Source organism: Electrona antarctica (assembly GCF_951216825.1).
Source record: "Electrona antarctica genome assembly, chromosome: 2".
In the NCBI taxonomy this organism is placed as follows: Eukaryota; Metazoa; Chordata; class Actinopteri; order Myctophiformes; family Myctophidae; genus Electrona; species Electrona antarctica.
This window is the reverse complement of record NC_136807.1, coordinates 28,588,516-28,605,264: the sequence shown is the minus strand read 5'-3', so window position 1 is coordinate 28,605,264 and position 16,749 is coordinate 28,588,516. Positions and strand designations below refer to the sequence as shown.

The 16,749-nt window shown below is 42.3% G+C and overlaps 1 protein-coding gene across 2 annotated transcripts in view; it reads right to left on the bottom strand.

Moving 5' to 3' along the window:
- Window positions 1–16,749, bottom strand: part of LOC306936178 (sodium- and chloride-dependent creatine transporter 1-like) — a 39,052-nt gene that overhangs the window by 13,584 nt on the left and 8,719 nt on the right. For both annotated transcript variants that reach the window (XM_079519667.1, XM_079519666.1), the window contains exons 3-7: window positions 11,355–11,486; window positions 10,162–10,507; window positions 7,478–7,610; window positions 5,345–5,479; window positions 4,849–4,952 (exon numbers count right to left, since the gene is read on the bottom strand). In XM_079519667.1, coding sequence (XP_079375793.1) covers window positions 4,849–4,952; window positions 5,345–5,479; window positions 7,478–7,610; window positions 10,162–10,507; window positions 11,355–11,486 — 850 coding nt within the window. The remainder of the gene's footprint in view (window positions 1–4,848; window positions 4,953–5,344; window positions 5,480–7,477; window positions 7,611–10,161; window positions 10,508–11,354; window positions 11,487–16,749) is intronic.

Sequence of the window (16,749 nt, the reverse complement as noted above, 5' to 3'; positions counted from 1 at the left end):
CAGATCCGATACCAGTGAGAAATAAAAAAGGACAGTGGTTCTCAGAGTGAGGTCCAGTGATCCTCTGGGTTCCTTGAGGGGATTCCAAATGGACCCTTTACCCTTATATGTATCTCTGAGAGTGTGCAAATGGAACCAAACAGACCCTTATAGATTTGTAAGTCTGAGAGTGTGCAAATGGAACCAAATGGACCCTTATAGGTCTGTAACTCTGAGTGTGCAAGTGGAACGTATTTTGTATTTTAAAACAAAAATGTGGACACCACTGCCTGTAGGACACTAGCCTGGGATCAATACCATTATCTGTTTTCTGATCCGTTTTGGAGCGGAAATAACTTTACTTCATTAAGTGGGCGGAACCCACCTCCAAAATGATTCCCCTTTAAAATGTGTTTAGTTTAGTATAATTGTTTAGTTTCTTTTGGTATAAGAATCGTTTGGTTTGGTCCTAGTTCATATAATAGGCATATACTGTACTGAAGCAAATAAACAAGGCATCTCAAAATAGTCAAAAACAATTAGTGGGTAACAGGATAAACAAATATTAACGCATTTAGGACTGAAGCCGATTCTGGCTATATACTGTAGATTGCAACAAGAATCCCAAAAGGGGTTCCCGTCCTGAATGGGTTAAGACAAGAATACTAGTGATACTAAACTAATTGATTCGCATTGTGTGGGGAACAAAAACAATGCGACGCCAACCGGAACCCACATTTGTGGTTCTTCTTTTCTATACTGGATCACACAGCTTAGTTTTAGAATGAATCCCCAGGCTTTCCTCCACGGCGAGGCGAGGTTAGTAGGACACAGAAGACAGGATGGACAGAGGGGAGTAATTAGCCCAATCAATAGTCACTCCTCTGATAGCTCCTGTTGTGTGCAGCTGGCAGATAGACAGCAAAGAGTCAATAAGCCTGAATGGGGTGAGCGGACCAAAGAGTGCCGTCACGACAGGTGAACACAGCCCACAGTAAAAAAAACAAAAACAATAACGACTCTTAATGCCATTCCGGGTCACGTATAGATGGAAGTAATTCTACCCGGTGGGGTCAACAACAGTGTTCCAGTTCTCCTGTAGGGACAATGATCCTCTCTGTTTATCCTGACGGAGCCTCCGCGTCGCAAACAAAGTCTTGCTGGCGACGGGCCAGCAGTCTGGGCTCTGCAGTGAGGTGGAGAGACAGCGCATAAACAACAGCCAGGCCTGTTGTTGCATAGTTATAGACTTACCGCAACGCTGCAGCTGCATCGGGCACCCGAGGCCGACCGATGGCGTCTGCAGCGTTCCAGCAGTCAACGCAATAATAATGAGCAATTATTGTATTGTATGTATAAGAAAAGACCTTCATTGATCCCGCTGTGGGGGAAATGCAGGCGCCAAGGACAGCACGGCAGTTAAAAACAAGTAAAGTACAGTAGATACAGTATGATGGAGATACTATAAGCTCATATGTCCAAAACTGTTACTTTTCAGAATTCAAATTAGAAAGTAGCAGAAGTAGCAGATCAAAACACGTCGGTTCGTGCCACGTTTCTAGCTTGTGGACCTGCTACTTGTTATGTTTTGGTGTGATGCTGTTGTGATGCTGTTGTGCTGCAACACAAAAACTCCTCCTGAATATGGAGATAGGAGGTTTCTGCCCGACAGCAACAATATATATATCAGCGTGATGCTCTGTGAGCTTGCAGATTGGCTATTTTCGGTACGACACCATTGCGCAACTAAGTACAACTTAGGCTTTAGGGTTAGGGTAAAAATGTTAGAATTGGCATTCATACAATTTCCTTCCTAAAATATCACAAGTATAGTATTACCAAGGAGGGTGCATGCGTGTGTGACGTGTGTGTGATGTGTGTGTGCGTGCGTGCGTGCGTGCGTGCGTGCGTGCGTGCGTGCGTGCGTACGGTATTTGTTTGTGTTTGAGAGAGAGAGAGAGAGAGAGAGAGAGAGAGAGATAGTGAGGGAGGTCTGAGCTGACACATACTATACCTCCTGAACACATCTTTGAAACTTCCAATTTAGGTCAAGGGAGTGCAATGAATGGTGGGATATTCCTGGTGTCCCACCCCACTCTCCTCTCCTCCTCTCATTCCACACATGCCTGCCAGAGTCCCACAGTCATGTTCAGAGATCTATCAAAAATTACCAACTATTATTGGTGTCCGTCCGGCAGCAGTATACTGCAACGTAAGCGCTGGAGTGTTTACTGTTTACACACACACATCTCTCCCTGTTTGGGCTAAACACATGCAAGCATCTGGTCAACACAGTGAGCTGACGAGGCCAGCTGTAGCTAGTTACAATTATCAAGTGACAGTTAACGACTAGCACGCAACGCATGTCTGTGTAACAAGCTTTATTGTAGCTTACGCATACTGTATTTTGACAATTCATTCCTGCAGCAAGGTTAGCCTGAAAATAATCATAGTGTTCTTCTGATGCACATGCACAGCGCTAAAGCAGGGATCTTCAACAGGGGGTCCGGGACCCTTGGGGGGGTCCTCAGAGTTACTACAGGGGGCCTGCAAAATCTTTGAGTGACTTTAGCCAAAAATAGCCGATCTACAAGCGCACAACACCTCGCAGCATGAGGCGTTGTGAGCTTGTAGATCGGCAATTCTCAGCAAAGAGGGAAAAAGGAGCAGACCGAGTACAGAGCCAAAGGACAAGATTACTAACTATTGACGGTTTACATTAACATGAATCCAACATGCACTAATGATAATGCTGTCAAACAAGTACATGAACTTAAGCCATCTATGAAATCTATGAAAAAGGTTAAATCTGCAACACAATTTTGTAATAGGTTATGTAGTGGGTGGTCCCTCCCTGCATCATCACTTTCTCAGCTAGGGGGTCCTTGGGCTGAAAAACGACCCCTGTGCTAAAGGATACTATTTTTGATCAGGGAAAATGACATTGCATCTGTTACATGAACAGGCCAACAGGAGGGCCTATTGGCATGCCAAAATTCCTGGCACATACGGAAACAAGATCTTTGCACATAACAAAACATAACAACTTGCTTTGTGAAGTGCATTACTTCCTTCTTGCTGTCAATGAGTGTGTATTTTTCTATGTTTGAGATTACTGGGTGTGAAGAATCAAGCCACACAGAACCGTTTACTCAGGACATATTTGTGAGTTAGAACAAATATGTCCTTTAGTGGCTGTGAGAGCGTTCTTCATGCTAGCATAAATGTCCTTTAGTGGCTGTGAGAGCGTTCCTCATGCTAGCATAAATGTCCTTTAGTGGCTGTGAGAGCGTTCCTCATGCTAGCCTAAATGGATAACAATGTGTTTATTATGTGGCATGTTAACCACATCAACCATGGCATCCCTGTCTTGAAAAACAAGCATATCTACAAACTTGGCTGAGTGTGTGTGTGTGTGTGTGTGTGTGTGTGTGTGTGCGTGCGTGCGTGCGTGCACGTGTGTCTGTGCGTGAGCACGGATTGAAGCAAATATAAAATCTCATGACTGGCGAAATTGTGAATGAGCAAGCCAAGTACTATGAAAAGGACACACACACGCACGCATGCACGCACGCACGCACGCACGCACGCACGCACGCACGCACGCACGCACGCACACACACACACACACACACACACACACACACACACACACACACACACACACACACACACACACACACACACATGTTTCCTAAGCAATTAACACAATATGTCAAATGTTTATGTTTTAGTAACAATATTGTTCCTGCTGTTCCACATACTGTGAAGTTGATATGTTCATGTATAGGGTTGTATAGGCTTGGGATCCAGAACCCAGAGGAATTGGCTTGAGGAAATGGAATCGGTTCCTTCACATTTGGAACCGTTTCTGTAACTGGTTTTATCACACTGTCAGAGCTGGTATGTGGACTTCATGTCTGCTATACTGGTGGTTCTCAAACTTTTACATTTCAAGGACCACCATATCTCTAAGATTGTACAAATGGAACCAAATGCAAATGGACCTGTACGTTGTACGAATTATAGACCTGTATATCTCATAGTTACAGACCTGTTATGGTCCATTTGGAACCCCCTTTAGGAATCCTTAAAGGAAATCGTCAACAAATCGGACCATTAAGGGACCAGAATTACAGAATCGTTCAAATCCTAAAGCAGTGGTTTTCAACCAGTGGTCCGGGGACCACCAGTGGTGTTCCAGGTGGTCCCCGGGATCCGATGGTAATTCCAACAGAGTCACGGAGCATTAGTCCGACATGCGGGAACAACGGTCGGACTATAGCACTCACACAAACATGCGCTGCTCCCGTGCTTGCGGTTATTGTTAGCTTAGGGTTTGAGGTAGGTTGAGGTAGGGTTGAGGTAGATTGAGGTAGGTTGTCGGTCGAATGACTGTCGGACCAATAATAGCGTCAGAACTAAAGCCTGTACCCATGGTCCCCAGGTAAATGATGGAGAGTTGGTAACCAAATGGACCTTTATAGATCTTTAGCTCTTGAGAGTGTAAAATTAAACCAAATGGACCCGGGAGGGTCCATTTGGTTTAATTTTTACACTCTCAAGAGTTAAATTAAATATCTACATTATTTACAAGAAGTCTATACAATTAGAGTTTTTTTCCTGTTTTCTCTCCTATAATACCAACATCAATACAGCATGGAATTGTGGAAAAAATCTTATCCAACGACAACAAAATATTAAAAGTTTTGGGTCTGAGTGAGAGGCTAAATCTCATCAAATGGTGGTCCGTGGCTCAAATGCTGAATAAATAATGGGCCTTGATTGATATGAAAAGGATTGAAAACCACTGTCCTAAAGGATCCCAACCCTACTCATGTGTGGTGTGACGTTGTGGTTCCGACTCACTGGTAGCAGTTGTTATGGAAGCGGTTGTAGCTTCCCAGCGCAGTCAGCGCCCCCAGTCCGATGGCGTAGGAGAAGAAGATCTGAGTTCCAGCATCGATCCACACCTGAACACAGTTATGTAACGAGTAAAGAAAAGTCCTGCACGCTTCAGCCAGCAGAAGTTTGAAGGGAAAGTCTCTGCTCAACAGGGAACTTGCAGCAGAGACTACCCAAATAAAATATACTGGAGCACTCGAATGGTCTGCACGTGTTTTATTGTTTTGCAGGGGTGAGCCTGGAAAAAAACCCATCTATCAGGAGACCACAAGGAGAGGTAATTTTCCCATCTCTTTTGTGATAGTGTTTTGTAATTGTTGATGGCATGTATTATTGTGTTAATTTTGTATGCTATTTTGATGAATTGACCACAATGTCACAATCAATCAATCAATCAATCAATCAATCAATCAATCAATCAATCAATCAACAAAGCTCAAACCAGAGTCCAGACACATACCTGTGCCTCTCCCAGCTTGGACCAGTCTGGTTTCAGGTAGTAGATGATGCCCTCTTTGGCTCCTGGGAGAGTGATTCCGTGGGCCAACAGCACCACCAGAACCACGTAGGGGAAGAGGGCAGTGAAGTACACCACCTACAACACAGTAGGTTATTAGGTTATTCATTTAAATCAGATGGACATAAAGAATCAGCTAATGGTGAAAAAGTACTAATTCATCCAAAGAGAAAGAAAAAAGCACACCCGTGTGAAGTGAGGGGCGCTCTTATCATCGTACATCATCATGACGTAACATGTCGATTTGCTCGTCCACATATGACTTACATTCTCCATTCATTGTCAATGGGAATTTAAACTGTGTAGCGCCCCTCAAAAAAGATATTTCTTTTGACAGAATCTAAGATTTCTGGATGGAGATTTTCAATAGAAAGAAATATGTCCGTGACACAGAGCGTTGCGGGAGTGACGTCAGGACATCGGTACTCTACTGACAAGGGGAGTGACGTCAGGACATCGGTACTCTATTGACAAGGGGAGTGACGTCAGGACATCGGTACTCTATTGACAAGGCAGTTGTTGTGTTGTGCTGAGAATGCCCCCCTCCTCTTTCCCACTGCCCAGTGGTCAGTGGAAACCTCACACCCCCCCACCCACCCAGTCAGTCACACTGACCACTTCTGGGAAGAGTAAAGCAGTGACCGAGAACATATTTGCTTTGATCTGGAGGGAACACGGGGAGAAAAGCTCTCCCAAGCATCTACGTGGGAGAAAAGTTACTAATCGGATTACTAAAAAGGCTGACTCAAATCTCCCCCATTGTGTTTTTTCCTCCCTGGGAGACTGGCTCAATGGCTACTTGGCTGTGATTCATGTGCACAGACATAGATGTGTGTATGTGTACAAGCAGCCAGGTGCTCACAGGATATATTAAAAATGGTTCAAAGTAGTTAGAAGTATCAATGGTGCTGCGGCTCACGGATCAAACAGGATCAAACATGTGAAAAAATGGAGATAAAATGGAGGAAAAGCCTTTATTAATATAAGACGACTGCCAACGTGTTTCGACCTCGTAAGGTTGATTTGATTTGATTTAAGATTGCCCTGATGAAGACCTTTTGAGGTCTTATATTAATACATGATTTTCCTCCATTTTATGCGTGCCCGGATTGTCTTATTTTTTTCTCATGGATGTACAGTATGTATACCAGAACACCAGTGTTGAAGTACTATAATACCGTAATATTATTATTTCCAACCTGTAACGAGTTGCAAGGGATGACAATTGCCAAAACAGCAATTATATTACAGTTACTAATCCAAGTAACTGCATTACTTTTTAGTTTTTATTGAATTCGTTTTTTTTTTTAAATATACATATACTGTATATTGTTGCTGTCGTTGCAGTTCTTTTTGTATGTATGCCCTACTACGTCATACTACACTGTCACACAAAAGGAGCAAAAAAACGATTTAAAGCTCAAAACTTGCTCAACTTGTTACACTTGCACAACAACAAATTGACCACTTCTGTTCCAGCGCTGGCAGCGAGTTTACAGAACAATCTATGTAAAGAATACAAGCATCAGGGCCTAGGGTTCACTGGGATTACCCTAAATAAAGGTGTGAGACATTCGAATGTAAACAGTAAACACACAAATGAAATGACAAACGAGCTGACATTCAATGTTTGAGTTCCTATGTGCTTCAGTCTAGACAATGATCCTATTGCTATCTTAAAGCTGCTTAGAGGTCAAAAGGGCAAAGTGCAAATAATTCATCTAGGTAAAAGAAATGCGGTGGGTCAGACCATAATATTATAACACACAAACACATGCAGAAACACACGCACGCACGCACGCACGCACGCACGCACGCACGCACGCACGCACGCACGCACACACGCGCACACGCACACGCACACACACACACACACACACACACACACACACACACACACACACACACACACACACACACACGCAGGCACACGCAGGCACACACACACGCGCACGCACACACACACACACACACACACACACACACACACACTCACACACACACACACACACACACACACACACACACACACACACACACACACGCGCAGGCACACGCAGGCACACACCTGCTCACCTTGCCAGTGGATTTGACTCCCTTCCATATGCAGAAGTAAACAATGATCCAGGTGACTATGAGACACAGTACCATCTGGTAGCTGATGTCACCGGGCTCATCCAGCCCACCAGACAGTCTGAGGACCTTACGCCTGCACAGAGAGAGCAACACACAGTCATGTGGCTGCTATGAAAGAGAAAAACAACAACAAAACAAGACAGCAGTGCCTAAAGCACCTCGGACAACGGGCAGCTTGTGTCTCTTGTAAGAGAAATTATACACTGACATAAATGTAGGGTTTTACAGCTACAACCATGGAAAACATACTCAACTCTTACTCATTATGCAGAATACTCCATTTCACAAGTTCAAAACTCTTTTGAAAATCGCCGATCTACAAGCTCACAATGTGACGCATGGTCTCCCATACCACATTTCTACTGTTCGTTTCTACTATTCACTGCCAATAAAGGCATTGCTTGATTTTAGGGAGGTAATGTGCTATAAGCTTCAGACCCTTTGTCCTACTTACTTGACACCAGGGTCGGATTCTCTCCATGGAAGAGTAGGGATATGTTATTTAGAGTTTTTAGACAGATGCCAGGATTATTTGTTGACCTGGCATCCTATAGTTTGTATAGTTTCAATGTACATATTATTATTTTATTTTTTTACATTATGTTTAGACTGATGATAGGTTTATGGTTTGACCTGATCCTTGATTACTGCATGGGGCACAACACTGTCTCTATTATTATCATTATTATCACTTGCTCTCCAAAAAGAGCACATTTTCAAGCTAGCAATGCAGTATTTCCGCTGTTTCAAATCTGCTGCCAATCTGAGCCAATCAAACTAGCTAAATGGGTAAAACCCCTTCTAGGAAACCCAGACTACAGTTATCCCAAATTGACACTATAATTAGCCCGTGGACCCCCATTAGAAAATATACACCAAGGACCCCCATAAAGAAGATTTTTACGGCTCTAGCAGTGATTCTCAACCATAGTAATGGACTGAGAACCCTCAGTTTGACATGCAATATTCTATGGACGCCCATTTAATGGCATTTCTATCTCTGAGACCCCAATTTATATTGTAAAACCAATGTTAATTTAACTCTGAGAGTGTACAAATGGAACCAAATGGACCTGTTGGTTCCATTTGTACACTCCCTGAGTTACAGACCAATAGAGGGTATGCGCATGCATAAAGTGAGTGGCAAATCGAGGGGCAAAGTGAGTGACAAAGTGAATTTAATGTTGTTTAAAGTCATGTAATGGAATCAGATAGGACTTTTCTGTTTGGATGTATGAGCTGTCAAGGCCAGAAAGTAGGTTTTTGTCACTCAGTAGGCGTTCCCGCATATAACTTCCAGGTATGATGATGATGTCACGCGCATACTCTCTAGGGCCCATTTGGTTCCAAACTATCATTTTGTTGGGGACCCCATGGAACTGCCTCAAGGACCCCTGGGGGGCCCCGGACCGCAATTTGGGAACCACTGACCTAAGGAACAAAGAGAATGACCAAAGTAGATGGAAAGGGCACTATTCTCTTTCAATAATGGATTGTATTGTTCTTGTGTTGTGTTGTACTTTTGTTTCTATTGACTATGACAACCGTCAACAATTTAATTTAATATATTGTATAATATATCGCCTCTGTCGGGTGGAAACCTCATATGTTCAACACAGTTACTTTTCAGGATTCAAATTATAAAGTAGCAAAAATAGCAGATCTAGAAGCTCAACATGTGGATCTGCTACTTTTGATGATCAAGTAGAGCGTTAATTTCCAAAAAACCCCACAAAACATTAGAAATATGGAGATATTTAGCAACGATACCATAGCTAAGCTGAATGGGTAGTGAATTGGCTAGCTGGGAAACAGAAGGTGACCCTGAACACAGACACTATGGCCCCTTTTCTACCAGGGTTGAACCAGTTCCGTTCATTTTTTTCCACCTAATATTGAACCAAATTAATGTTTCTTCAGATCACAGAAACAGTTGGAATTGGAACCAAAAACGACTTCTTCTCGCCCTGAAGTTGGTGTGTCACTATTCAGGTTGGAAGATGCAGATGTGATATAAACCATCATAAAAAATAAAGAACGGAACCAGTTCTAGAACCAAAGTTCTTTTGGAGGAAAAGGGGTCTATGTGTGGAAGTGTCCCTGAACACAGACACTTACTGTAACCCCTATAACTACTCCCCCAGGGGGCGCTGTCTGCATCCACTGCTCCCGGTACTTTAGGATGGATTAAATGCAGAGGACAACATTTCACCGCATTGTGCAAATAAACAGTGACAAAGGAAGTGGCGAGCAAACTCATCATTATTATGATATAATGCAGTGGTTTTCAACCAGTGGTCCGGGGACCACCAATGGTCCTTGAGGGGATTCCAGGTGGTCTCCAGCTAAATGACGGAGAGTTGGTAACCAAATGGACCCCTATACTGTAGATCTTTAACTCTTGGTTTCATTTTACACTCTCAAGAGTTATAATATTGTTAAACATCTGCATTACTTAATTAGAGAAGGTTAATTTGATCAACATTTGCCTGTTATCCTTCCTATGGTACTACATCAATACAGTCTTGGGTCTGAGAGGCATTGATATGAACAGGGTTGAAAATCACTGATATCATTTCATTGGGTACAGTACATTCCAGAGCAGAAACAAAATGGAACCTTACTCCCAGAACTCGATCACCGGCGAGCGAAGGCCCTCGATGTCCAGAAGACAGCTGCCGTTGTTGAAGAGTGGTGCAGGTGCGGCGGCCGAGAGGGACAGGTTGAGGGACGAGGACGAGGACGAGGGGGGGTCAGCCGGCGGCTGGGAGGACACGGGGGCGCTGCGGTTGTAGCAGGGGACGCGGCGGAAGTCCTGCGTGCAGTTGGGGGTGTTCCAGGGGTGGCCGCAGGTGGCCCAGGGCAGCGGCGTGGCGAAGGAGTGCAGCAGGAAGTAGAGGCCCCACACCAGGATCATGATGTAGTAGGTGTTGCAGAAGAACACAATCACCATGGAGGCCAGGCCCAAGCCTGGGGAGAGAGAGAGTTCTGGGAGAACAGTCCAAATGCACATTTTTGGCAGCAAAATATGTGCGGAGTTGTCATCAACTGAGGGACAGCCAGTGGACAGAAGAGCCAGGTATATCTGGCTGAACAGGGTCATTAAGTTGCTGTTATGTTTCTGTTTATTATTGTTGGGATGTTTGTTGTTGTCTCTGTGTGCGCAATGTTGACATTTGTTTCGTTGTATGTATGCTTTGGCAATGAAATTGAAATTGAATTGAGAGGGAGAGATAGAGAAATAGAGAGAGAGAGAGAGAGAGAGAGAGAGAGAGAGAGAGAGAGAGAGAGAGAGAGAGAGAGAGAGAGAGAGAGAGAGAAAGAGAACAGGGTGGGGTGACTTGCGTAGATGTCGGAAAGAGTGAGAGGTGGAGGAATGCTGGAACATTTGTGCATCGGAGACACAAATAGGATCCCTTTCTCTCTCTCTCCCTCTCTCTCTCTGTCCCTCTCTCTGTCTCAGTTTGAAAACAATTTTCATTAACTGTTTTAAACACATATTTTGATATACAGTTTGTGTGTTTGTCCTGTTATTTAAGTGATGTTGAATGTTTAATAGTAGTCTCATCCATTTGCTGTTTGTATTTGTACTGCTGACCTTTTGTCAAAAAAATATTCATTTTAATTCAATCGCTCCCCCTCCCTCTGTTTGACGCACGCACGCACGCACACACACACAAACTTAATTACTTCTCTACTTTTAAAACAATGTCAAACATGTCTCAAAACCAACGATACTTTTTAAATTAGGCTTTAGATAGTCTATTGCTTAATCACGGTAAAGCACACCCTGGGGTGTAATATTGCTTGTTAGAACCTTTGAAGAGGGGTACGATGTTCCAGGTGGACACGCCTCCCTGCTTCATGAACTGTCCCAGAGCGATCTCCAGGAAAAAGACAGGGATGCCCCCGACGAACACGATCAGCATGTAGGGGATGAGGAACACACCTGCAACACACGCACGCACGCACGCACGCACGCACACACACACACACGCACGCACGCACACACACACACACACACACACACACACACATTAAATCATTTATTTATGTCCACAAAAGAGATATAATACAAGGACACAAATATTTACAAGGTGCTGTAGGCCTACATATTTTTGCAGCTACAGATAAAGAGATTTTGCAAGCTGTTTTTAGATATTTTATTGGAATCAGAATGTATTCAGCATTTTGTTGTACTTGTGCCTAAAATCATCATATGGTGTGACATGACAATAATTGTTTATAAAATGAAAATGGAGTACACCTTTCTTAAGTTACTCACTTTATCAAAGTCCTTTATCATAACTAACCTGTAATCCACTATAGTTTTGTGAAAATGTATTAAATCTGTATATTATTTTCGTAATCAACACTCAATGTGAGGCCCATGTTATCGGTCTTTCAACATATTTTGTATTTATTGTGACAAAACTATCTCTAAAATTACACAAATATTTGTGACTCTTCCTGATACTATTTGCTATGTAATCCATGAACATTAATGGTTTCATCATTAATAAATGTATGATTTCTATTTATTTGGAACGTCACACCAAATGATTTAGTGTCACACCGTATGATCATATCTTCATTTTTCAAAGCAAACTGTGTTTTAACCTACCTATTAGTGAGTACTGAACTTTACAGATTGACTAAACAATTACTCAGGAAAAACAGCAACAGGAAAATTGCTTTAACATTGAATAACATGCAATGACTGAATAAAACAAAATTAAACACATTTTATTGTGGATAGTTGCAGATTTTAGGTGAAGCTGTTTAAAACAAATGTTTAAATGGACAAAAGAAACATGGGTCTTTGTTATTTATTGTTATATCTGTAGGAAAATACAGTTTGCATCATATGGTGTGACAAAAAAGTCATATGGCGTGACAGGCAGACAGTCACACCATTATGATATAGTGTCACACCATATTATGTTTTCTGCACTTAACATAACCTTGAGGCTACTAGCTACTAGCTAACATGCTAGCTATAACAAAGCAACATAGATTTACATGTAATTATGACCAAAAAAATCTAATAACTTGGTCGCATTGGTCAGCGTTCCAACAAGATCGTATTTCATGGAAATGTTAAAATGATAATTCACCACAGACACCTGTCATGCTATTGTAATGCAAGTGCTGAGCAGCCTTACTGAAGAAGGACCTCTCTATCCCAATGGGTGTCCAAACAATTGCCTGTTGAAATTTCCCAAAATGGTGTCACACAATATGATTTTGGTTTGGGGGACAAAATCTTTTTGATCAGAAATGACTGAAAACATTATGCTTGGACTTTGAAAAGATTAGGCTCACAAATAGACATCTATATTATATTTATGGAATTTTTAAAATAATTTTAGCATTTTATTCAAGTTCCTACTTTGAGAAACAGGGCCAGGACAGTCGCACCATATGAGTTTTGCTATGTTTGGTTGAAAATTCTGAAGAAATTAGGAATGAAATGTTTTAATCTTGAGTATGTTCACATGAAGCATAATGTCCTGCACAATATTCAGAAGGTTTTTGACAAATATATTTTTTATTTATACGCGTTTGACACTGAGGACAGCAAAGGACAGCATGTCACGTCACCCACACACACACACACACACAGGTGTCATTCACTGCCGCCATTTTTCCTGGTTCTCCATTAGCTGGCCTGTCACAGAACTCCATATATAGGAATCGGGCATAAAAGGGACACACACATAATATCTGGGTGGGGCATGGATTTCCAAATTGGGCACTGCCGTAGAGTCCCCACGGGCACCTCTCTACTCCTCTAAATGTCTAATCCTAACTCTTAACCCCAACATGAACCTTTTCCTTATGTCGAAACATCTTTTTTCAAACCATAAAACAACATTTTCTCTTAGGAGGATCAGGTAAGTGGTCCTCACAATGTCCATTTCTCATATTCTACTATATTTGCGGGACATGGTCCTCACAAGATACACAGGCACTGAGACGCACACGCACACGCACACGCACACGCACACACGCACACGCACACACACACACACACACACACACACACACACACACGCCCAGCTCAATGTTAGGATAAGGCTTGTATGTGAGGGATAATCCATGAGTAGCAGGTCAGTTATGAGAACATAAAGTGCATAGCAGAGTTTTGTTCAGCCCCTGAAGTTACTTTCTCATAATAACTGACTTGCTCATTCATGCATTATTATCCCACTTACGGTCATTTGAACCAGGGGTTCTCAACCCGTGGGTCGCGACCCCTCGGGGGGTCGCCAAATTATTTTAGGGGGTCCCCAAATTATATATATAAAAAAATATATATATATTTTCACGATTTTTCAAAAATAGCAGACCTACAAGCTCGTAGCGCGCCACTCGGTGGCGCGCTATGAGCTTGTAGATCTGCTATTTTTAAATAGCTAAATTATAACAATGCTTAAAACACCAAAAGGGGTTCCCGCCCAAAATGGTTTAAGGTTATTGTAGCAGTCAATTTATATTGGGGGTCGGGAGGGGGCGGGGCGGGGCGGGGGTCCCGAGACATTGCCAAAGCATTTCCGGGGGTCCCCGGCCAAAAACGTTGAGAACCCCTGATTTGAACCACGGCTAGAACTCCAACCGTCCAAAAATATTATAAGGAAAGCCTTCCATGGTTCTCATTCATATTCTGTGTAGCTGCTAAAGTAACGGATTTTTCCTCATTCCTGGTGTCCCTAAACGAACAGGTTATTTCCACTAATTAGAAGTATGGTACATCTATAAGTGCAATACACGTCGTAACACACCGCCTTAGATCGTCTATTCCCCCTTGAGCTTAACAACTTAACTTAAACAGAGCGACTTACAAGGTACAACAAGGTACCTAAGGTACAACATAGGGCCTAAAATTCAGAGAGATAGTAGTGCCTCTGTAAACTATAGGATCAAAACCAGTCTATACAATTACTCTCAAAATAATAATCTGTACATTGAAACTATAGGGTAAACAAATAACCTGCTATCGACATTTTTTGTAATATTGGCTGAAAGGGTGTTCATTACATTCAGACATTGCCTGCTTATCTCGCTTAAAGCCAAAGCAGCACACAAGCATCATAAGAATGCTACCATTATGCTCTGGGAGATCAAAGTTCTCTCTAGTTAAACGCTAGCAATTATGCTACATTGCTAGTTAAACCGGGATATAACCTGTGATCTACTTGTAAGATCATAAGTCATATGTAAGTCATATGATTGCCAGCCATAGGCAAGTGAAGTGATAGTCTTGCTAGCATAATGATAGCTTGCTGACTATACTGCTTTCAGACAGTAAGAATCCACCATTAGCATGTTGTTGGTGAGGTGTTTCTTAAGAATAATAGTACAATGTGGGATTGTACGGAATTGCTCATTAAATCAAAACAAGGAGAGTTGCACTCAGAAAGTCATTATTTTATTTTATTTTTATAGTATTAAAGAAACAATAGCTTACCAGGTGATCAATAATCGTTAATGAAGGCGATGACACCTCACACCTGAAAGATGTCTAGGGTGATGCGTGACTAGTAGCAATTATAAGCTTGTTTTTCTGTAAAGTTGCTTGTAAATATTAGTTTTTGCTTGTTTCTAAAGTATAGTTGCTTATATAGCAAATAGCCGATGCATATAGGTTTAAAGTGCTCATGTAGCTTATAGTTGTTTCTTTTAGGCTTGTTTTCATAGACCTACTGTAGTTGCTTGCACGAAATCTGGCAACACTTGGTAGGCAACTAGACTCATTGAACTTAAAGTTGAAATAAACAAAAATCTAAACAAATTTGTCTAGAATTGTCTAGACTCACAGGTGTGACCACAGTGACACTAAAGAAATGGCAAGCAGACTGTGGGGTGTACAGTACAGTACAGTACAGTACAGTACAGTACAGTACAGTACAGTACAGTACAGTACAGTACATGAAATGATTTGAATGCACTGTGTTCGAGGGCATTCAAATCATGAGAGAGATTAGCACTTTTAGCACACCCTGTAGCAGTTTTTTAAATGCTACAGCGCATTTAATTCTCATAAAATGAATGAAATGTCATTCTATGCATGTATATGATTTTTACATTCAAATGCATGAATCTTAATCTCAGAGCCATGATACATAATTATGTTCTTAGATGCACGTATGAGCGTGCACAACTGCACGCACGCACGCACGCACGCATGCACGCACAAACAAGCATAGTCTGAAATTGAAAGCAAAAGTCATGTTTTTAGTATTTACCAAGAACAAAACAACAATCAGATGGTCGGCCCCTCTGAGAGAGCAGACAAGAGGAGAAGGACGGAAGAAAAGAGAGCAAGAGAGAGAGAGGGGGGGGGGGGGGATAAGCAAGGCCACAGATAAGTGATGCGCTGACTGAGGGAGTGTCTGGAGTGTTTTGGAACTTTGTGTTTAGTATTGACCTTGAGAGAGACAGATGCCTGGACACTGGACAGTAGACTAGCAGGTTGTGTTTAGTATTGACCTTGAGAGAGACAGATGCCTGGACACTGTGGACAGTAGACTAGCAGGTTGTGTTTCTTCTTTAATTCAAAAGAAAGCTAAACTCTTGACAGCCAGTAAGTGAGTCTCGTTGACGAAAGTGCTGTACAGACGACCACGGTAGCTAAAATCACAAATACAAGAACCACAACAGCCATAAATGCAGGTACAAATACGGTAAACATGTCGAAACACATATCGATTACTCACCCAATGGCCACTTGAATTCATGGATATTTGTTTGTTTTTGTTGCATTCCTAAACCAATAATTTGATGATCAAAAAACAAAACAATAAAAGTGTCCATGGGGTGAGTAATAGATCCATTGATGGGCTTGTGCCGGCGGTGGTCAGAAATACTGTTGATTTGACGTGTGGGTCTATGTTTTAGGGCAAAGGCTTCCAATGGTTAGGCAAGTAGATGTAAAGGGAAATTACTATACTGTATATCAGCTTGCATTCCCTTCTCTTGCATATTGTACCTTGGGGCTTTCTGTAGTCGCGTTTGCAGTCTCTATAGTCATGGTGCGGTGGGGGAGAGGAGAGCGGGCTTAGAGTCCCATTGGCCGTGGGGCTTAGTGTCCCATCGGTCATATATAATCTCCCATTGGCTTAGAGGCCTGCAGCCAATCATAAAAATCTCGCCACAACATCGCTACTATGGGATATCATTGATCAGCTCTGCAAATGTATTTTGGGGGG